General features: G+C 39.0%; 3 protein-coding genes and 1 long non-coding RNA gene across 4 annotated transcripts; 2 read left to right on the top strand and 2 right to left on the bottom strand.

Moving 5' to 3' along the window:
- Positions 1–865: 865 nt before the first annotated feature.
- LOC104243954 (uncharacterized) lies at positions 866–14,606 on the top strand. Its single transcript, XR_011405826.1, has 3 exons — positions 866–1,276; positions 2,302–2,596; positions 14,373–14,606. It is a non-coding gene; the product is annotated as an uncharacterized lncRNA (long non-coding RNA).
- A 1,968-nt stretch (positions 14,607–16,574) lies between these two features.
- On the bottom strand, positions 16,575–17,420 carry LOC138887631 (uncharacterized). The gene is made up of 3 exons (XM_070169398.1): positions 17,246–17,420; positions 16,952–17,143; positions 16,575–16,810 (listed from the first exon to the last, which is right to left on the bottom strand). Exons 1-3 carry the CDS (start codon positions 17,418–17,420, stop codon positions 16,575–16,577), a joined length of 603 nt encoding a protein of 200 aa, XP_070025499.1.
- Positions 17,421–21,314: 3,894 nt separating this feature from the next.
- LOC104243959 (uncharacterized) lies at positions 21,315–21,959 on the bottom strand. Its single transcript, XM_009799246.1, has one exon. The coding sequence runs from the start codon at positions 21,957–21,959 to the stop codon at positions 21,315–21,317; it is 645 nt and encodes a 214-aa protein (XP_009797548.1).
- A 392-nt stretch (positions 21,960–22,351) lies between these two features.
- On the top strand, positions 22,352–22,951 carry LOC104243958 (uncharacterized). The gene has a single exon (XM_009799245.1). The coding sequence runs from the start codon at positions 22,352–22,354 to the stop codon at positions 22,949–22,951; it is 600 nt and encodes a 199-aa protein (XP_009797547.1).
- The last annotated feature ends 1,245 nt before the right edge of the window (positions 22,952–24,196 follow it).

Genomic DNA, 24,196 nt, shown 5'->3' on the forward strand with positions numbered 1-24,196 from the left:
CAGAGGAGAATTCACATCTAGGGTGATTTCCACACAACCCTCTGGCTTTTTGATTATATTACTACTTATTTTCTCTATATTATTTACTTATCTTTAGTTATATTCAACCATTAAAAAGCATCAGCTTGAAATAATATTATAATTTGCTCAGAGGTCAAAATTTTAGCAGTTGAACCATGTTTAGTTATAACTTTGTACAAACTGATAGGGACGCGCCTAACTCGGATAAATTTTGTTATTAGTGTATCTTTGGCAATATGAGAATGTTCTTATATGGATCTTAATTATAGATTTTTTTCGTTTTTTCGGAGATAAGAGGCAAGGAAATGGAAAAGAGGAAGTTTAGATAAGAAACCCATGTACGTGAAGTTAGCTACGGCCGGCATTTACCAACAAACTTCAAACCTTAATACCACTAGATTATAAAGCTTTGATTTTAGGCTGGCATTAGGTATTAATTTTCAAACAAGACTGCAATTCCAATTTGATCTATGATAGGTTAAGAAACCTTTTTTTTTTCGTCAATTCGATGTCAATCTCTATCTATTCTAAAAAGAATTATGGACACGAATTATATTATCTTATTTTTTTCTTAATCGGATATTGATTTCTTAATTATTATTTTTTTTACAATAGATTCGCCAACTCCATTACAACACAATAAATCATAATTTTAATAGTAACAAATATAATAAAATTTTGAAAAACATAAATAAAAAATGGACTTACTAAATAGTAGCGAGGTCATATGAAATAAAACATATGAATCTCTAATTCTCTACATATCACAACTTTTTTACAATCAAAATACTTTCACGACCAACTATTACTACTCTTTAGAAATGGGAATCGGCAGCAGCTTCCGGTCAACGTAATTTTACCAAAAAAATCATTAAATCTCAGTTTATTCCTGTTTTACTCCTAATCCTCAATATATCATTGCGTTGAAAAATTATAAAAAACGCTACACCCTCCTGCGCTTACAAAATAAGACACGTTTTTCTTCCGCTCTGACGCGTGGGTGCTTAGCAAAATTTTGGCGCCTCTGTTGTTCATCTTCATCTTGTCACCGCTTCCTCTGTTTTTCTCTAACTTCCTCCTCTGTTCTCTTCGTTCTGTTATAAATTTCCATCTTTATCTATTCTTTATCTCCAATCCTTATTATAAATTCCCAACTTTTGGATTTGTTCTAATATCGATAACATATCTACTCTTTCTGATACTTTACATAGAGGATTGGGTTACTTGAAGTTCTTTGCTTCTTGATTAAAAAAGGGTAAGTTTTTTTATTTGATTGCTTTCTTTTTTACCGTTTGATTGCCTCACCTGCCTGTTGTTTATGTTGTGTAAAAGTTGATACTGATGTCAACTACCAAAAAAGCTTAGAACTAACTAACCTTTATGAGCTAGAAATTCAAGGAGGATATTCTGCTTAGTAAGACAGTTCGTTGGAAAAGAGTGAATAAAAATGGTAGAATATTGACGAAGAATAAGAGTCGCTTTTTGTGTTTCACCGGATTGAAGGGAAAATTCAAGTTCGGGTAGAACAATGACTCATGCTCATTTTCCACAGATAGTAACTTTTAAGGTTGTTCTTTAAGCTATTGCCATAAATTACAAATTAGTGCACTTATTCAGTAGTGTACCAAAGTAGAGTCTCTCGATGGAGAACAACTTATACACTAAATTCAATTGAATTTCAATGTCTGTTTGGTTAAATTTTCAATTGACCTGGATTTCCTCTTTTCTAACTTGGCTTAACTTCAGTTCAATGTCAACATAAGGTACGCAAAGAAACTTAGGTAACAAACTATAAGTGAATGATGGGACAGTGATAGAATTCCTTTATCCACAGTTATGTAGAATCTTCAACCTTTTGCTTAAAATTTAAAAGTATTGCCCATAGGTTTTTCTTTTTTTCTTTTCCCTGTCTTGCTTTTTATCACACCAAGTGGGTAATGACTTATTCTGAAAACAACTAAGTGAATTTTGTGTTACATCATCTAATACTTCACCTATTTGGATATTGTTTATAATTTATAGTTTATATGACAAGATGGAAGTTCTTTGGGTTATCTTAGCTAAAATAAACTACGAGTAATTTATCATAATTTATTGTGTTAATATTAAGTATTCAATATTTTATAATGGTATGTTTAATAATCATACGTGTTTATAACAAAATAAATATGGTGAAATAGTTGTATCGTCTTTTAGTCATTATAGTCAATTGTTGTTTTTCTTGTATCTTTGCTATTTGATAAAAAAATTATAATATTACTGTTGTATAATGATGTTTAGGACAATCGAAGTACCAATAGTTGCAATAAAATCAGATTAATGGATAGTCGACAATCCAAAAAGAGCCCTCGCTCGGTGACAGAAGCTCATGATGAGAATATCAAACACCATAAAATAGACGATTCTTTGGGAATGACTTTGAGAGAAGAAAAATTATTGCAACGATGCCTGAAAATTCGCGAGGCAACAACTAAACGCCTTCTTGCAACTACAAATAATATCAATCGCATTGGAACAACATCTCATATAGATGATAGTGTTAATATTGGACTGTCTTGTTCCTCTTCACAAACAGGTTAGAACATCAAATGCTCTATCCTTTTCGTTGTTTCTATAATACATGCATACATAATTATTATAAATATGTCATCTTTACGAGCATGATCATTATTTTTGACCATGCAGTTACTGAGTGTAGAGCTTTTTCGTCATCCGATGTCTTTGACAAGGAAAAAGATATTATCTAGCCTTTCATGTTTTTGAAAAAGGTAAAACCACAAAAATGTAGTATCTATTAAGGTTCAACATCGGGTACCACAAATGATTCATGTACTCCAACCTCCAAAACAGTTACAACTAAAGGTTAGTTTAACGATCATTCTTTATTGATTTTATCGACCATTCTATTTTCATCTCTCACAATTAATTATCTGCACTATATAGGCCACGTAAAGAATAAGAGAAACACGATTAACTTTAACCAATTACGCTTTGATTATGTTCCGTTAAAAAAGATTTCAAACTGCTTGTTCTGCTATGCGAAAAGATTTCAGTAAGAACCCCCTGGATTTGTTGTGGCAGTGGTACAGTGAGATTAAGCTCTCATCGAATGCCAACTAAACTGAAAAATTTATATATGGGAAACAATGCAGAATCCAGGCATTTCCAAACATATATTAGAACATATAATAATCTGTTTGCTTTTACATCACTTGGTGTCAGTTTTGATAAAGATTTAGCCAAGAAAAACCGTGGTATCTACACGTTTAGAGTTCAAGGACAGATGTATCATTTGATAGATGATTTATGTCCCAAAGAAAGAAGGCCAAAGAATTTGCAACTGTTGTGATGATTCGGCTAGTCGTCTCATGAGTTACCACCACATTTTCCCCTATTTCAGCTTATTTACGCTTCATTATCCGTGTTTTATGTGATCGGGTTGATTAGTTCGAGTTTGGAGAGGATTTGGTAAGAAATGAGACACTTAGTCTCTTTTAAGAAGGCTTAAGTTGGAAAAGTCAACCAGATATTGACTTATGTGTTAGAAGGCTCGGAAGTGAGTTCCGATGGTTCGGTTAGCTTCGTGAGGTGATTTGTGACTTAGGAGCGCGATCGGAATGAGTTTTGGAGTTGTAGAGAAGATTTAGGCTTAAATTGGCGAAATTGATATTTTGGCGGTTTCGGTTGATAGGCGAGATTTTGATATAGGGGTCGGAATGGAATTCCGAGAGTGACAGTAGCTTTGTTGTGTCATTTGGGATGTGTGTGCAAAATTTTAGGTCATTCGGACGAGATTTGATAGACTTTTTGATCGAAAGCATAATTTAAGAGTTCTTGGAGTTCTTAGGCTTGAATCCTATGTTAAATTGGTGATTGATACTGTTGTGAGCATTCCGAAGTATTGAACAAGTTTGAGCGATGTCATGGGATGTGTTGGTACAATTGGTTTGAAGTTCCGGGAGTTCCGGGTAGGTTCCGGGATGTTTTAGGCCGAAAATCATAGCTGTAGCAGGTCCATAAGGGTTGCAGGCCTCGGAACTCACCCGCGCGGTCCGCACAAAAAGTAGTGTGGCTGCGGTATGTGCTGTGCGGACCGGACAAAATGAAGTGCGGCCGTGGTAGGTGTTGTGCGGACCGCACATAATGGTGTGCGGTCGCGGTGAAGAACATTCCACTGGTCCTATTTCAGAAGCTCATATCTTTTGATCTACAAGGAATGTTGGGATGATTCAAAAACAAAAGTTGTAGCCCTTAGTGTCTAGTTTCCAGAAAGGTAAAGATATCGCAATTTGAACATATGTAGAGAAAGTTATGGCCAAAATACTAAATCCTGTCACTGCAGAGGAAAGCCTGTGCGACCGCGGTCGTTTTGGTGCGGACCGCGGTCGATTTTGTGCAGTCCGCAGAGGTGAAAATCTGTGGGGTACTCTATAAATATGAGGTTTTGGGTTTTATTTGATATTTTGACCTACAGAGCTCGGATTTTGGCGATTTTTCGAAGGTTTTTCAAGAAATTCATCGGGGTAAGTGATTCTAACTCAGATTTGGCTAGAGTGCATGAATCTATCATTGAATTCATCATTTAATTCGTGATTTGGGATGAAATTTGGGAAGAAAATTGTGAAATCTTTCAAAAATGTAAAATGATTATTTGAAGGACCAAATGGTATCGGAATTGGATAATTTTCATATGATTAGACTCATGAGAGTATAAGGATTCGAGTTTTGTGAATTTTGTCAAATTCGGAGATGTGGGCCCAGGGGTCGGATTTGACCAAATTCTAGAATTTTGTGGTAATTCGATTGTTTTCGCTTAGGCTTTGTTCCCTTATCCTATTGTGATGTATTCGTTCTGATTTTGGATAGATTCGACGCGCGTGGAGACCGATTCGAGGGGCAAAGGCATCGCGAGATAGAGATTTAGCCGGTTCGAGGTGAGTAATGATTGTAAATGATGCTCTGAGGATTTGAAACCCCGGATCGCACATCGTAGTGCTATATTGAGGTAAGACACACGCTCGATGATGAGCGTGGGGTCTTTTACTACTGGGGATTGAGACTTGGTCCGTCCTGACTGATGATTTTACCGCATATTTGGCTGAACTTATTTGTTATCATCATGATTTGGGGCTAATTGCCATATTTGGGCTTCGTCCCAAGTGATATTTACCGCTCACTAAGTCGGAGTACTCACATTACTCCCTGCACCGTGTGTGCAGATTCAGGCATCGCAAAGCCCGCTCCTGAGTGCTGATCCTCCCAGTCCAGGTAGTGTTTTCGGAGAGTTGTTGGCGTTCGCAGCCCCGTGCCTCCCTTATCATACTATTTTCATGTCCTTGAACTTTTGTATCGGATTTTGTATCTAGTAGATCGGTATCCGGATTTCTCTTAGTTGCTCATGACTTGTGACACCCCGATTTGGGCTGTGTCGGAATGGTTCTTACTGAGGTTATCGTTAATTCCGCAAATTATGGATATTATATCATGCTTTAGAACTATATATGATATTTAACTGTTTAAAAGAGGTGTTTTGTTTGGTATGGCTGGCCTTGTCTTCACGAGAGGCGCCATCACGATCGGGTTCGGAAATTGGGTCGTGACAAGTTGGTATCAGAGCCTAGGTTACATAGGTCTCGTGAGTCATGAGCCGGTTTAGTAAAGTCTTGCAGATCGGTACGGAGACGTCTGTATTTATCCCCGAGAGACTGCAAAAACTTTAGGAAAAACTTCATATTCTTGAAACTCTTGTCGTGCGAATTTGTTGATCCGAGTACTAAACTTTTGTTGTTCCTTTCTCTCACAAATGGTGAGGACACGAGCTACCAGACAAGGTGGACGACCACCAGTGCCACCAGTTGGGGCCATCAAAGGCCGAGGTCATGGTCGAGGCCGTGGCAGGGGCAGAGTAGCACCGGCAGACCCACCAACTGCCCGAGTTCCCGATCAGGTCCTAGTTGTGGACGCTGCAGCAGCACCATGCAGGCACCAGTTGTGCCTATCATGATTCCAGGCCTTCAGGAGGCTTTAGCTCAGATCTTATCAGTGTGTACCGATTTGGCATAGGCGGTTTCAGCTACTACGGCCGCAGCTACTTCCCAGGTCGGGGGAGGCACCCAGACTCCCGTTGCTCGCACACCTGAGCAGGTTATGTAGGGATTACAAACACCAGAGGCACTTCCAGCCCAGCCGGTTGCACCAGCTCAGGAGTTTGTAGTACCAGTTATGCCTGATGATGAGCAGTGTCGACTTGAGAGATTTGGTAGGCTCCAGCCTCCGTCATTCAGTGGTGCAGAGGGCGAGGATGCCCAGGGTTTTCTAGATAAGTGCCAGCGGATGCTTCGAACAGCAGGAATTCTTGAGACTAGCGGTGTGGCATTTACCATATTTCAGTTTTTTAGGGCTGCCTTCACTTGGTGGGAGGCGTATGAGAGGCGTAGGTCTGTTGGTGTAGCGCCCATTACTTGGCAGCAGTTCTCCACTCTCTTCTTGGAGAAGTATGTACCGCAGTCTCGCAGAGAGGAGCTGCGTAGATAGCTTGAGTGGTTGAGACAGGGGGATATGACTGTGTCACAGTATGAGTCGAGGTTTTCTGAGTTGGATCGTCATGCAGTTTAGATGGTTCCCATAGATCGGGAGCGGATCAGGAGGTTTGTTGATGACCTCACATATCATCTTCGGATTCTCATGACTAGAGAGAAGGTGAAGGGTACCACCTTCGAGGAGGTTGTTGATATCGCCCGTGAGATCGAGACGGTTCGCCGTCAGGAGCGAGAGGAGAGGGAGGCTAAGAGGCCTCGGGGATCTGGTAGTTTCAGCAGTGCTCCTTCGAGGGTTCAGTCCCAGCAGGGTAGAGGTCGTTCTTTTAGGTAGGCACATTTAGCTCGCCCAGGTTACCGTGGGGCATCATTGGGTCATGGTTATCATGGATCGCAGCAGGGCCAGTCATTACTCAGTGCCCTACCAGCCCAGAGCTCGTCTCGTGCTCCATCAGTCCAGGATTCTTCCATGCCAGGTCCTTCTACTGGTCATCCCGGTGCTAGGGGTTCCCTTCAGTCCCCATCTCCAGCACCGGGGAGTTGTTATGAGTGCAGAGAGTTTGGACATATGAGGAGGCAGTGCCCTCGACTTCATGATAGTCCGTCTCAGCAGAGGGGTCAGCTCTCGACTTCAGCTCCAGTTACTTCACCACCCGCCCAGACAGCTAGGGGTGGGGTCAGGCAGCCAGGGGTAGCCCCAGAGGGGGAGATCGATCAAGCGGTGACCAGGCTCGTTTCTATGCTATCCCAAGCAGGCCAGATTCTATTGCTTCAGACGCTGTCATTACAGGTATTGTTTCAGTCTGCCACAGAGATGCCTCTGTATTATTTGATCCCGGTTCCACCTTTTCTTATGTGTCATCATAATTTGCTCATTATTTGGGTACTCCCTAAGAGTTTCTTGTTTTACCTGTTCATGTATCTACCCCGGTGGGCGATACTGTTATTGTAGACCATGTGTACCGGTCATATATGGTGACTATTGGGGGTCTGGAGACCCGAGTGGATCTATTACTATTGAGCATGGTGGATTTTGATGTCATTTTGGGCATGGATTGGCTATCTCCATGTCGTGCTATTCTAGACTGTCATGCTAAGACAGTCACTTTGGCTATGCCAGGTATACCGCGGATCGAGTGGCGTGGTGTGACTGATTATGTTCCTAGTAGAGTGATCTCTTTCTTGAAGGCCTAGCGTATGGTTGGGAAGGGTTGTCTTTCATATCTAGCGTTTGTGAGGGATGACAGAGCTGAGGCTCCCAGTATTGATTATGTCCCAGTGGTGAGGGATTTTCTCGATGTGTTTCCTGCAGACCTGTCGGGCATGCCGCCAGACAGGTGATAAGTTAGGATTTTAACATGTTTTATGCCCCTACTTGCCTATGCTTTGATCATATATTGTTACAAAATAGTTCTAAAAGGCTCACAAGTTGTGCTTGATTGTAAGTTTGATCGACAAAGTGATGAAATGTCAAGGATCGGCTCAAGAAGAAGTGAAACCTGCTCAAGTATCAAAGACCAAGAAATCTAAGAAAAAAAAGGCTTAGTGCGGACCGCGCAAATAGGAGTGCGGCCGCACTGGGTGGTTCAGAGAGTTGGTAAGCCAGGCTAGAAGAAGCATGGCCGCGGTACAAATCTCGCGGTCCGCGGTGGAGGCTCCACGGCCGCACTACTCTTTTGTGCGGTCCGCGGTCATGAGAGTCAGAGAGATGAAAATTTGCAAAGCCAATGCCATGCGGTCCGCGGTCGTGATTGCGCGGACCGTGCCAGCTCCCTCCGCGGCTGCGGTCCATTCTACACGGTCCGCGGAGTCCAAGTTCAGAGAAGCATAAGTGAGCCCAGTGCGGCCGCGGTCCATTTAATGCGGCCCGCACTGACCCCACAGGGGTATTTTTGTCCAGTTTTTCCAACCTAATATAAATAGAATATTTTACCATTTTTTAGGTAATGAGATATATCAGAGTTGAGCTGTGCTCGTGGGAACATCATTTGTAGCCATTTTTGGCATCTTAGCTTCAAATTAACAATAGATTCTCTATATTTACATTAGCATTTAATTAATATGCCTTGTTCTTCATCTATTTCTTTATTTTCTTCTTCAAGCATGAGTAGCTAAACCCATAAGCTAGGGTTGTAGCTCAACACTAGTGTGGGTAATTGATGGGTGTTGCCATCTAATGTTAGATTGACTATGGGTGTTTGCTATTTGGGTTGATTTTATGTTTTAATCTAGAATTGGTGGTTGCAAACACTGATTCAAGCTTTGTGGGTTTAACTCTTCTTGAGAAAGAGAGTCTATGACCCCAGAATTGGCCCAATAAGGAATTGGGATGGACTCATGAGAAATGATAGTCCCAATTAATGGGTTAAACCTCGAAAGGGTAATTACCCTACTTGAACCCTAGTTGGTTGGTCTAATTTGCCTAGCCATTTGGTCTCGAGAAAGTCAATTGGGCAAAATCACTTTCTCTACTGAGAGGTGTGAGAGTGGGTAAAATTGTGCAACGGTTATAGCGCAACGGTTATAGCATAAGCCCCAATTATGTCAATCGAACCTTAGTAACATCTACCCGTCAATTAGCCACCTAGGTGGTGTCACAACCCTAGTGCCCTTCTTCCCATTAGATACAGCTTAGCAATATTCTCGTAGTATAATTTAGTGTTAATCAATAGTTTTATAAAAATAGTTATAATTCAAAAACCCAAAAATTTTTGAAGTGACATTAGGAGTACAAACACATCTCTAAGCTAGACAGACAATCCAACTCCACTACTAGCTCCCTGAGGAAATCAATCCCGACCCTCATATCGGGTAAAAGCTATTGTGACCCGCTCTTTCTACCTTAGTGTAGCGTCAAGTTGGCAGCGATCAATAGGGATATTGATTTTGGTATTGACTTGGTGCCGGGCACTCAGCCCATTTCTATTCCGTCGTATCTTATGGCACCAGCGGAGTTGAAGGAATTGAAAGAGCAGCTTCAGCAACTCCTAGATAAGGGGTTCATTCGGCCTAGTGTGTCACCTTGGGGTGCGTCGGTTCTGTTTATGAAGAAGAATAAGGATGGTATAATGAGAATGTGTATTAATTATAGGCAATTGAACAAAGTAACAATTGAGAACAAGTATCCCTTACCTCGCATTGATGATTTATTTGACCAGCTTCAGGGAGCGAGGGTGTTCTCCAAGATTGATCTCCGTTTGGGCTATCACCAGTTGAAGATCAGAGACTTGGATATTCTCAAGACAGCCTTCAGGACCAGATGTGGTCATTATGAGTTCCTTGCGATGTCCTTTGGGCTGACCAATGCCCCAACAGCGTTCATGCATTTGATGAACAGCGTGTTCCGGCCTTATCTCGATTCATTCGTCACAGTCTTCATTGATGATATTCTGGTGTATTCGCGTAGTCAGGAGGAACACGCGGAGCATTTGCGAGTTGTGTTGCAGAGATTGAGGGAGGAGAAGCTTTATGCAAAATTCTCCAAGTGTGAGTTTTGGCTCAGTTCAGTGGCTTTCTTGGGGCACGTGGTGTCCAGCGAGGGTATTCAGGTTGATCCGAAGAAGATAGAGGCGGTTCAGAGTTGGCCCAGACCGTCCTCAATCACAGAGATTCGCAACTTTCTTTGTTTGGCAGGCTATTATCGCCAGTTTGTTCAGGAATTCTCATCCATCACATCGCCCTTGACCAAGTTGACTCAGAAGGGTGTTTCATTTATATGGTCAGACGAGTGTGAAGAGAGCTTTCAGAAGCTCAAGACAACTTTGACCACAGCTCCAGTATTGGTTTTGCCATCAGTTTCAGGTTCATATACCGTATATTGTGATGCTTTGAGAGTTGGGATTGGTTGTGTATTGATGCAGGAGGGTAGAGTTATTGCTTATGCTTCTCGTCAGTTGAAGCCCCATAAGAAGAACTACCTTGTTCATGATTTGGAGTTAGCTGCTATAGTTCATGCATTGAAGATTTGGAGGCACTACTTGTATGGCGTATCTTGTGAGATATTCACTGATCATCGCAATCTTTAGCATTTGTTCAAGTAAAAGGATCTTAATTTGAGGTAGCGAATATGGTTAGAGTTGCTTAAGGATTATGATATCACCATATTGTACCATCCAGGAAAGGCCAATGTGGTGGCCGATGCTTTGAGCAGAAAGGCAGTGAGTATGGGGAGTTTGGCATATATCTTAGTTGGGGAGAGACCTCTTGCAGTTGATGTTCAGGCCTTGGCCAATCGGTTTGTGAGGTTGGATATTTCGCACCCCAGTCGGGTGTTGGCTTATGTGGTTTCTCGGTCTTCTTTATATGATCGCATCAGAGAGCGCCAGTATGATGATCCGCATTTTCTTGTCCTTAGGGACAGAGTTCAGCATGATGATGCTAGAGATGTGACCATCGGTGATGATGGGGTGTTGAGGATGCAGGGCCGGATTTGCGTGCCCAATGTGGATAGGCTTCAGGAGTTGATTCTGGAGGAGGCCCATAGCTCACGGTATTCTATCCATCTGGGTGCCGCAAAGATGTATCAGGATTTGAGGCAGCACTATTGGTGGAGAAGAATGAAGAAAGATTTGGTTCGAGCCCATATGAGGCAGCACTATTCAGATGACTCCATATGAGGCTTTGTATGGGAGGCGGTGTAGATCTCCAATTGGTTAGTTCGAGCCCGGTGAGGCTAGGCTATTGGGGACAGATTTGGTTCAGGATGCCTTAGAGAAGGTGAAGGTGATTCAGGAGAGGCTTCGTACAGCGCAGTCGCGACAGAAGAGTTATGCGAACCGGAAGGTTCGAGAGGTGTCCTACATGGTTGGTGAGAAGGTCTTGCTGAAGGTTTCGCGCATGAAGGGTGTTATGAGATTTGGGAATAAAGGGAAGTTGAGTCTGCGGTTCATTGGGCCTTTTGAGGTGCTTCGGAGGATCGGGGAGGTGGCTTATGAGCTTGCTTTGCCACCCAGCTTGTCTAGCGTGCATCCGGTATTTCATGCTTCTATGCTCTGGAAGTATATTGGGGACCCGTCTCACGTTTTGGACTTCAGCACGGTTCAGTTGGATGATGATTTGACCTATGATATGGAGCCAATAGCAATTTTGGGTCGTCAGGTTCGAAAGCTAAGGTCAAAGAATATAGCTTCAGTGAAAGTGCAGTGGAGAGGTCGGCCCGTGGAGGAGGCTACCTAGGAGACCGAGCGGGAGATGCGGAGCAGATATCCTCACCTATTTGAGGCTTCAGGTATGTTTCTTGACTCGTTCGAGGACGAACGTTTGTTTAAGTTGGGGAGGATGTGATGACCCGGCCAGTAGTCTCATGATTTACCGCTCTGTTTTCCCCTATTTCAGCTTATTTACGCTTCGTTATCTGTGTTTTATGTGATCGGGTTGATTAGTTCGAGTTCGGAGAGGATTTGGTAAGAAATGAGACACTTAGTCTCTTTTAAGAAGGCTTAAGTTGGATAAGTCAACCAGATATTGACTTATATGTTAGAAGGCTCAGAAGTGAGTTCCGATGGTTCGGTTAGCTTTGTGATGTGATTTGTGACTTAGGAGTGCGATCGAAATGGGTTTTGGAGTTGTAGAGAAGATTTAGGCTTAAATTGACGAAATTGATATTTTGGCGGTTCCGGTTGATAGGTGAGATTTTGATATAGGGGTCGGAATGGAATTTCGAGAGTGACAATAGCTTCGTTGTGTCTTTTGGGATGTGTGTGCAAAATTTTAGGTCATTCGGACCAGATTTGATAGACTTTTTGATCGAAAGCATAATTTAAGAGTTCTTGGAGTTCTTAGGCTTGAATCCTATGTTAAATTGGTGATTGATACTGTTGTGAGCATTCCGAAGTATTGAACAAGTTTGAGCGATGTCATGGGATGTGTTGGTACAATTGGTTTGAAGTTCCGGGAGTTCCGGGTAGGTTCCGGGATGTTTTAGGCCGAAAATCATAGCTGTAGCAGGTCCATAAGGGTTGCAGGCCTCGGAACTCACCCGCGCGGTCCGCACAAAAAGGAGTGCGGCTGTGGTATGTGCTATGCGGACCGCACAAAATGAAGTGCGGCCGCGGTAGGTGTTGTGCGGACCGCACAAAATGGTGTGCGGCCGTGGTGAAGAACATTCCGCTGGTCCTACTTCGAAAGCTCATATATTTTGATCTACAAGGAATTTTGGGATGATTCGAAAACAAAGGTTGTATCCCTTCGTATCTAGTTTCCAGAAAGGTAAAGATATCACAATTTGGACACCTGTAGTGAACGTTATGGAGAAAATACTAAAGTCTGTCATTGCAGAGGAAAGCCTGTGCAGCCGCGGTCGTTTTTGTGCGGACCGCAGTCGATTTTGTGCAGTCCGCGGAGGTGGAAATCTGTGGGGTACTCTATAAATATGAGGTTTTGGGTTTTATTTGATATTTTGACCTACAGAGCTCGGATTTTGGCGATTTTTGAAGGTTTTTTAAGAAATTCATCGGGGTAAGTGATTGTAACTCAAATTTGGCTAGAGTACATGAATCTATCATTGAATTCATCATTTAATTCGTGATTTGAGATGGAATTTGGGAAGAAAATTATGAAATCTTTCAAAAATGTAAAATGATGATTTGAAGGACCAAATGGTATCGGAATTGGATAATTTTCATATGGTTAGACTCGTGAGAGTATAAGGATTCGAGTTTTGTGAATTTTGTCAAATTCCGAGATGTGGGCCCGGGGGTCAGGTTTGACCAAATTCTAGAATTTTGTGGTAATTCGATTATTTTCGCTTGGGCTTTGTTCCCTTAGCCTATTGTGATATATTCGTTCTGATTTTGGATAGATTCGACGCGCGTGGAGGTCGATTCGAGGGGCAAAGGCATCCGAGATAGAGATTTAGCCGATTCGAGGTGAGTAATGATTGTAAATGATGCTCTGAGGGTTTGAAACCCCGGATCGCACATCGTAGTGCTATATTGAGGTGAGACACGCGCTCAATGATGAGCGTGGGGTCTTTTACTACTAGGGATTGAGACTTGGTCCGTCCCTACTGATGATTTTACCGCGTATTTGGCTGAACTTATTTGTTATCATCATGATTTAGGGCTAATTGCCATATTTGGGCTTCGTGCCAACTATTTGAACCCTTCGGGGATTTTGACTGATTCTCCTCACTATACTTGTTAAAAATCGTATCCTCGGTCATGTTTCTCTCTATTTTAAACGATTCGAGCCGGTTTTTGTCATACGATTCCTAAGTGAGAGGAATTTGTGGGCTGAGATCCCTATCTTCTATTATTGTACCCGAGAGGTTGTGAGGTTAATGACTGAGAGGGGTTGAGAATCCAATGGTGAGGATATTATATATGATATGGATCGGGCTGCACGCCGCAGCAATATAGCGCTTGGGCTGTAGGAGCCCTTCCAGAGTCTGCACACCCTCAATGAGCGCAGTCGACTATCTATATGGATCGGGATGCACGCTGCAGCGATGTACGGATCGGGCTGCACGCCGCAGCGGTTATTCTGTTTCTGTTATTATGAGAGATATATGGGTCGAGAGCTGAGAATGAGCACCAAGTGATGAGAGTGAGCCCGAGGAGCTGATACTGTTATGAGTGATTGACAATGTGCTCGAGGGGTGAATTTCTACTTGTTATTTACCTGCTAAATTACCGTTTTACCTAATTTAAAGAGATTTCACTTGTCGTCTTCACTGATTTACTGCTTTAAGTGATTTTTACTAATTGATATAGAATTGCTTTGTGCCTTTACGTGTTTTTTTGCTTTCAGCCATTATTTATGATTATTATTCACTGAGTCGGAGTACTCACATTACTCCATGCATCGTGTGTGCAGATTCAGGCATCGCAGAGTCCGCTCTTGAGTGTTGATCCTCCCAGTCCAGGTAGTGTTTTCGGAGACTACGAGGTAGTTGTTGGCGTCCGCAGTCCCGTGCCTCCCTTATCTTACAATTTTCATGTCCTTGAACTTCTGTATCGGATTTTGTATCTAGTAGACCGGTATTCGGATTTCTCTTAGTTTCTCATGACTTGTGACACCCCGGTTTGGGCTGTGTCGGAATGGTTCTTACTGAGGTTATCGTTAATTCCGCAAATTATGGATATTATATCATGCTTTAGAACTATATATGATATTTAACTGTTTAAAAGAGGTGTTCTGTTTGGTCTGGATGGCCTTGTCTTCACGAGAGGCGCCATCACAATCGGGTTCGGGAATTGAGTCGTGACAACTATACTTTTATAATAATGCAAATGAGTTTGGAAATAAAATGGCTTGTTCAGACAAATTAAATGAATCAATAGTGAAAGAATTGATGGACATACTAAAGGATGATTCGTACTCAGTATTTCTACGATCCTTGGCAGACATGTCAAACTTGCAAAAACTTTCATATAGCACTGAAAAGTGATGCTGGATTGGATCAACGCGTATGTAATTTACCTACTACTACTGAAATTGCAGCAATATGGGTTGATAAAAATGATGGTTCTACTACTCATGCACCACATCTTCAAATTTATACTCACAGTGATAGGACACAAAGAGTGCACTACTATTTTGGATGTTATGACCCTTTACAGTACCCATTGTTATTTCTATATGGTCAAGGCGGATGGCATTGTGGTATTAAAAAGTTTCCCAAAGCAAAAAATATTCGTAGAAGTCGCACTCTGGCTGAATTTGAACAATTGCCGAGTATAAAAAATTTCATATCTGTTGATGGATATCTTGATATAGAAGCTCAAAATCTGCAAAAAGGAAAACACAAAAGAGATGCAGTTTCAGTTCGCAAATACTACTGTTACAAACTTCAGATGAGAAACGATGATAAAGATGAAATTTTGCATACAGGAAGATTACTCCAGCAGTATTCAGTAGATGAATATATAAAATTGGAGACACAAAGATTAGACTTTGTTTCATTCAATCAAGATTTATTCAGAATGGGTATACTGGAGGGACTTCTTGATATTCTAAGACTTGGTGAACGAGATGCTTCTAATGTTGGAAAACAAAATTTTCTGCCAAATTCTTTTATAGGAAGTCCTAGAGATATGCGTCAGCATTATATGGATGCTATTGCATTAGTACAACATTTCGAAAAACCTGATTTGTTTATAACTATGACATGTAACCCATCTTGGACAGAAATAAAAGAACATCTATGGTCAACTAACGAGGCACAAAATAGACCTGATTTGGTTACTCGAGTGTTCAAGGCTAAAATAGAAGAACTAAAGACGGATATATTAAAAAGAAATATCTTTGGAAAAGTTATTGCTTTTATGATTTGGTTACTCGAATGTTCAAGGCTAAAATAGAAGAACTGAAGATGGATATATTAAAATGAAATATCTTTGGAAAAGTTGTTGCTTTTATGTACACTAAGGAGTTTCAGAAATGAGGTTTACCCCATGCTCATTTTCTTGTTATACTAGGTAATGAGCACAAACTACTGACAATAGAGGCATACGATGATATTATTAGCGTTACAAAAATTTGTAACACTTTGTAGTCTTCGATTATTGATTCTTCAAATTGCTCCCATAATTTTCTAGGGTTGGCAGGGTTGCAATATACCAATAATGTAGCAAATAAACGCCTTAAACTATATGGCATTTGGTAACTTGCAGCTTCAAACATACACTATATCAAACTATTATCACATTATAACAATCCTCTTTTCTCTACGGACTCTCTGAAAGCACTACAAGGCTCTCCATTCACTGTCAAAAGATCCTTATATGATGTTGGTCCTCTTACATGTATTAGTAGTAATCTAAGATAATATCGTTCTCCTTCTATTGGATGACATGTCACAATGCGGCCAACAACACAACGCTTTTGTCTACGTTCCCAAAATTTATCACTGAAGGACCACACAAATTATTCAGGAAATTCTTTATACATTAAATTGAGCTCTTTAGCATCTTCATTAGTTTCGTTCATGGAGAAAAATTCCGTTAACATTATTTTTTGAATCTTCGGATTATTCACAATTGTGTGTATATCCGCATTGCTCTTAAAAGAAATAAATTATTGACCTTCAAGATGTAGTTGAAGAAGATAAACACTGGGAGACATTTCACTTATTGGAAAACCAAAGAGACACCAAACAACTTCTGGAGGTGATACCCATCTAGCAGATCGATATTCTTTTATCTTATCTATTTCTATGTTTGTATCATTATTTTGTACACAAAATGGAATCTTATCATGTTCTTTACAAATGTATTTGTAGAGATATTTCACGACCTTGATGTCAGAGCAAACTTCAACATTTAAATGACAATTGAATTTGAACAACCCAGGAGATATCTAAATATCGTTCTCTTACTTTCACAACTTCCCCTGTATTTCGTCTTCTATAGACTGGATAAGAATCCTTTCCTTTTATTGTCTGATCGGCAAACATTTTTGGATATTTGAACTTGCAGTAACCTTTTTTTTCATAGAAGAATTTGTTGGGTCTAAACTACCGCAAGGACCGAGCATCATATGTTTGATGACAAGCTTGCGCAAATCTGTGTTTGTCTTATCATCTGGTAATTCTGCTATAATAATATCATCGTATGCTTCTGTTGTTAGCAGTTTGTGCTCATTACCTAGTATAATAAGAAAATGAGCATGGGGTAAATCTCGTTTATGAAACTCCACAATGTACATAAAAGAAACAACTTTTCCAAAGATATTTCATTTTAATATACCCGTCTTCAGTTCTTCTATTATAGCCTTAAACACTCGAGTAATCAAATCAGGTCTATTTTGTGCCTCGTCAATTGACCATAGATGTTCTTTTATTTCTGTCCAAGATGGGTTACATGTCATAGTTATAAACAAATTAGGTTTTCCGAAATGTTGCACTAATGCAATAGCATCCATATAACGCTAACGCATATCTCTAGGACCTCCTATAAAGGAATTTGGCAATTTTGTTTTCCAACATTACAAGCATCTCGTTCACCAAACCTTAGAATATCAAGAATTCCATGCAGTATACACATTCTAAATAAATCTTGATTGAATGAAATAAAGTCTAATCTTTGTGTCTCCAATTTTATATATTCATCAACTGAATACTGTAATCTTCCTGTATGTAAAATTTCATCTTCATCATCGTTTCTCATCTGAAGTTTGTAACAGTAGTATTCGCGAACTAAAACTGCATCTCTTTTGCGTTTTCCTTTTTCCAGATTTTGAGCTTCTACATCAAGACATCCATCACAGATGTGAAATTTTTTATACTTGGCAATTGTGCAAATTAAGCCAGAGTGCGACTTCTACGAATATTTTTTGCTTTGGGAAACTTTTTAATACCAAAATGCCATCCGTCTTGATCATATGGAAATAACAATGAGTACTATAACGGGTCATAACATCAAAAATAGTAGTGCACTCTTTGTGTCCTGTCACTGTGAGTATAAATTTGAAGATGTGGTGCATGAGTAGTAGAACCATCATTTTCATCAACCCATATTGCTGCAATTTCAGTAGTAATAGGTAAATTATATACGCGTTGATCCAATCCAGCATCACTTTTCAGTGCTATATGAAAGTTTTGCAAGTTTGACATGTCTGCCAAGGATTGTAGAAATATTGAGTACGGATTATCCTTTAGTATGTCCATCAATTCTTTCATTATTAATTCATTTAATTTGTCTGAACAAGCCATTCTATTTCCAAGCTCATTTGCATTATTATACCTTCTTAAACTGCTGTAGCAACTCAACTGTGTGCCTCAAAAATAAAAGTGTAGGTTCAGTACAAACGTAGGTTTTCAGTCATACAGCTCTAAATATTTACAATAACCAACAAAAAAACAATCAGGGAAAACTTTTGTTAATGTAGCAATCGTTTAAGTTTATCTTTTCGTTATGATTGACTGTTGTTACCTAATTAGGCTTTGGCTGTGCGCTAATCCATTTTGGCTTACTTTGTAGCTTTTCTTCTTATCATTTAGAAATATTAATAAAAGCAGGATAGATCTATTAATCATTATCACCATCTAATTATTACTTAAAATGAAAAAACATAGTGACAGTGGAATATTGTATGGAAAAAACTTCAGTGATATAGTTAATCGAGACATTGTCTTCTTACGTTGAAAGGAAGATATTTGGAACAAAGTAACATCATGTAGCATTCATTTAATGCACAGGAAATAGTAGAAGAAATCACAAATTTTACTTTCTTCATTACTTTCTTTTACTGCAGATTCGCATATTTGGTATCTGGTAATAGGGCTTACAACAATGATCTTCTTTCTTCTCTGTACCTTAATTTTGAGACAGTGACATTACTCTTTCTGTAGAGAATAATTTTATGAGTATTTTCAATGCACAATGTGTTATATATTGACCAGGACTGCAACTTATTTTTGGCTTTGTAGAACTACAGATGCTTCTCTTACATTCGGTACCACCAAAATAATCGCTCAATGGGCTTAGCACTGCACAGGTAACCGACTATTTTATCTTTGTATATTTGTACACGTTGGCTCCTATTAACAGATTCTATGTTCCTCCTTCCCGTCGTACGGCTAATAATTAATGTTGTGCACCGTTTTTGTTTCTACAAGTTATGCTATTGTGCTAGAGGAGAGAAAGAGGTCTTTTGCAAAGTGAGACATTGCAATGCTTCAAAAGGATGTAGATTTTGCAAGCGTAATGTTCTGATACAAGAAATGGACGTTCCCATTGCCGCACTTCGACAAGGGGAGAGCTCTATAAATGACAACAACAATGTGGTTCCAAATTTATCTTGCCTAGATAAGAGTCAATCAGATATGCAGTTCCCAATAGAAGCATATTAGTGAAATATATTATTTTCAGTAACCTATAAATTATGGCTGAGTTATTATTCCATAATATTGTAGGCTTTAATGAAGAATGCCTCTCTTAGATTGGTTGAGATGAATACTCCAGTTTCTTATTTCAATCAAAATCGGGCTACTTTGGAAGGGGTACTTTTGAATTTTTAGTTTCAGTGTTGCAACAGTTCAGTTGACGTAATAGTTTATTAATTTTTATAGTAATTCTAATTTCTACCACTTACACATATTTGTATCAGCTCACCTGCTGCAAAACCATATATTTGTTTTTGGTAACATATGAATTAGAAACAACAGGATTAAAAAGTGAGATTTTTGTAGTAGCTATGTAGTCTTCTTTTTTCTCTTTTGAGTAACATCTCACTAATATAGTTATGTTCACGTTGGGCCCGGGCTTTGCCCGGGTTACCCCTCCACTAGTATATTTTATAAATGATCATAGCAATCATCACTAGGTGCTATTACCAATTAGGTTGCTCATGTAGAGTTGCAATCAATTACAAAAGATACCACAAGCACAATATTTTTTAAGCTGATATACCATACACTCATCGAAATCTTATTCCCTACTAGCCGTAGTTAAAACATGCAACCCCTTTTTTCTCCAAAATTTACTTCAAACAACAATGTTTCTACATATTTAATGTACAAGTCTTAAGCAACAAGAAGTGAATCTTATATATGAATGTTTTGACATTCACAGACAAAAACTATCAGAGTATCCCCAACTAAAAGAATGTTCAAGAAGGTGGTTCCTGATATTCACGTCATAATTCTATGAGCAGCGCTATAATCACATGCAAAACGAAACTCTTTACTATTCATTGAAAAAGAAACTCAGATAATAACAGCAGAAGAAAACATTAAATAACTTTCGAACCAATCTATCAGAGTCTTATTACACTTTGATAGAGTTGAAATAGATGAAAACTAAGATTAAAGCATTAACAGATTGAAAACACAAAGCGGGGGATGTATGAAAATATCAGAAAATGTGCACACGTGATAATAAGAGAAGGAAAGAGCAAAGGACCTCCCGAAGAATCGTATGTCGATTCTCAGGCACCTGCTTTCTTAATAATTTGTTCGTAAACGATATTAGAGGTAGAATGATCGTCATGGCTAGTTGGTGTCGATGGCCGAATCAACAACTTTACACAATTTGAACTTTTTGCTCTTGATAAGGCAACATAAAGCTAACTGTGTGAAAATACAGGTTCCCGCAAAAAAATTCCAACAAAATCTAAAGTTTGACCTTGTGCTTTATTTATAGTCATAGCAAAGCATAATCTAATAGGAAATTGTGTTCTTTTGAACTGAACAGGTGTTTTCTCATCCTGTGATGATAATAATAGTATTCTTGGGATAAACACATGCATATTCTTGAAATCACCTACCGTGATCTTAGCGCTAATAAAATGACTTTTAAAATCACAATAGGTCAATCGCGTACCATTACATAAACCTTCACATGGATTTTGATTTCGTAATAATATTATTGGACCTCTTTTAAACATAATTTATAAGGAGGCAAACCAGGAGGATTTAAAGTGTGTAGTAGATCTTCAAGTTGTGTTTAGTTGTTAAATTCAATAGCCTCATCAGTAGCAATAAATATTTTTGATTTTCCTGCGAATCGATCAATAAGCATATCATTAATTTCATCAACGAAATTATTTTTTGTTGTCAAGATCACACGGGAATCAATATAGGATAAATTAGAATATAACGAATCCAAATTTGAATATGTCGTTGCGAATAATTTATCAAGAGATTCTCTTTCGGTTGTATAAGGAATAATAAAAGAATCTGGAATTTCAATCTTGTCTGCTAAGTTGACTCGTTTTTGTCTATTTTCAATTCTTAGCAAATAATCACAAAATGCAAGATCTGTTTTAGCTCTCATATTCTCAGATAACTTTAATTTTTCAAGTTCATTCCAAATGCTAGAATATAACAAACTTTCGCCAATGAAATCTTCTTTTTTTTCCGTATCGCACAACAGGAAGAGTCTGTCTGAAATCACCTCCTAAAACTACAACTTTTCCGCCAAATAATGCATTTGTATTCATCAGATCTTTTAACAGTAGATCAAAAACTTCTAACATTCTTCTTTTGGCCATAAATACCTCATCCCACACAATCAATTTTGCATCTCGGATTAACCCTGCAAGTGAGCTTTCTTTGCTAATGTTACAACTGGTATTTTCATCGATGTCAATAGGGATTTTGAAACGTGAATGTGCAGTACGTCTACCTGGAAGAATAGAAGCAGCAACACCAGAAGTAGCTGTTGCCAAAGCTATATATCCCATAGATCGTACAGTTGCCAATAAAGCACGGTATAAAAAAGTTTTCCTTGTTCCTCTAGGACCATCTATAAAAAAGGCACCTACTTTATTCGAAAATATCCTTTCAGTAATCAGATTATATGCAATGAGTTGATTTTTGTTTAATTTCCTATGTAACAGTATGTCATCTTCACTGACAATAATAGATCTTTCAAAATGAATCTCTTTTGCTTCTCTTGCTGCCGTAGAAGGCCTAATAGTTTCTGGAATGAGTTCATATTCATTTATATCATGACCCATAGAATGTAAAATATCGTTGATATGACTCAAAGCTTGATATCGAATTTCTCTTCTTTCAGTAATTTGTATTCATTTTTGTTTTTTTCTAGTGATTTTTTTGTTATATCAATAAATTCGAAGGTTAGATCACAGTTATATGTAGTGTTGAGTAGTTTCTTTTTCTTTCTTTTTTTTAGAATTTAGGTGTATAAAACTAAGATCGAAAAATCATCGATAACTTTGGGTATGTAGATAAAAGCATTGTGTTGTTGGCCGCATTGTGATATGTCATCCAACAGAAGGAGAACGATATTATCTTAGATTACTATTAATGCATGTACGACGACCGACATCATATAAGGGAAACAGGAAAAACTTTTTTATACCGTACTTTATTGGCAATTGTACGATCTATGAGATATATAGCTTTGGCAACAACTACTTCTGGTGTTACTGCTTCTATTCTTCCAGGTGAACGTACTGCACATTCACGTTTCAAAATCCTTATTGACATCGATGAAAATACCAGTTGTAACATTAGCAAAGAAAGCTCACTTGCAGGGTTAATCCGAGATGCAAAATTAATTGTGTGGGATGAGGTATCTATGGCCAAAAGAAGAATGTTAGAAGTTTTTGATCTACTGTTAAAATATCTGATGAATGCAAATGCATTATTTGGCAGAAAAGTTATAGTTTTACGAGGTGATTTCAGACAGACTCTTCCTGTTGTGCGATACGGAAAAAAAAAAGATTTCATTGGCGAAAGTTTGTTATATTCTAGCATTTGGAATGAACTTGAAAAATTAAAGTTATTTGAGAATATGAGAACTAAAACAGATCCTGCATTTTGTGATTATTTGCTACGAATTGGAAATGGACAAGAACGAGTCAACTCAGCAGACAAGATTGAAATTCCAGATTCTTTGATTATTCCTTATACAACCGAAAGAGAATCTCTTGATAAATTATTCGCAGCGATCGACATATTCAAATTTGGATTTGTTATATTCTAATTCATCCTGTATAGATTCCCGTGTGATCTTGACAACAAAAAATGATTTCGTTGATGAAATTAATGACATGCTTATTGATCGATTCGCAGGAAAATCAAAAATATTTATTGCTACTGATGAGGCTATTGAATTTAACAACCAAACACAACTTGAAGATCTACTACACACTTTAAATCCTCGTGGTTTGCCTCCTTACAAATTATGTTTAAAAGAGACCTATCCAATTATATTATTACGTAATCTAAATCCATATGAAGGTTTATGTAATGGTACACGATTGGCATGTTGTGATTTAAAAGTCATGTTATTAGTGCTAAGATCACGGTAGGTGATTTCAAGAATATGCATGTGTTTATCCCAAGAATACCATTATTATCATCACAGGATGAGAAAACACCTGTTCAGTTCAAACGAACACAATTTCCTGTTAGATTATTCTTTGCTATGACTATAAATAAAGCACAAGGTCAAACTTTAGATTTTGTTGGAATTTTTTTTGCGGGAACCTGTATTTTCACACGGTCAGCTTTATGTTGCCTTATCAAGAGCAAAAAATTAAAATTGTGTAAAGTTGTTGAGTCGACACCAAATATAAAAAGAAGGGAGTTCATGAGTAGTCTTCCTAATGTACTCCACCAGAAAGGTATGCGCATTATACCAGTCACCTTGGAAGTCGGTGATTACATACTTTCACCATTGATATGTGTAGAAAGGAAGAGTATACAGGATCTATTTGGCAGTTTTGCATCTGGCCGTCTTTACCGCCAGGTGGAAATGATGTCACGTTATTATCGGATTCCTGTTCTTCTTATTGAGTTTTCACGGGACAAAAGCTTTTCATTTCAGGTACATTGTGCAGTGCTACATATATTTTGCTTTGGGTCACATCTCTGTTGTAATGGGTTTTCTTTTTCTTGATAAGTTCTTATTTCCTTTGTAGTCTGCTAGTGAAATTGGTGATGACGTAACTCCAAATAGCATTATCTTGAAGCTCTCCTTGCTTGTTCTCCACTTCCCTCGGCTTCGCGTTATCTGGTCTCGCAGTCTGCATGCAACAGCCGAAATATTTGCTCCTCCTAAGGCAAACCAAGATGAACCTGATGAGGTCAAGGCAATTAGAGTGGGTGTCCCATCAGAAGAGGGTGTCATTGAAAATGATGTCAGGTTAGTCCTAAAGTTGTCTCAGCTCTAGGTCGAAGATCTGAAATCTTATTTTGATTTCTCAAGAGACAGGGGCAGATGAAA

The sequence above is a fragment of the Nicotiana sylvestris genome, chromosome 3 (assembly GCF_000393655.2).
Source record: "Nicotiana sylvestris chromosome 3, ASM39365v2, whole genome shotgun sequence".
In the NCBI taxonomy this organism is placed as follows: Eukaryota; Viridiplantae; Streptophyta; class Magnoliopsida; order Solanales; family Solanaceae; genus Nicotiana; species Nicotiana sylvestris.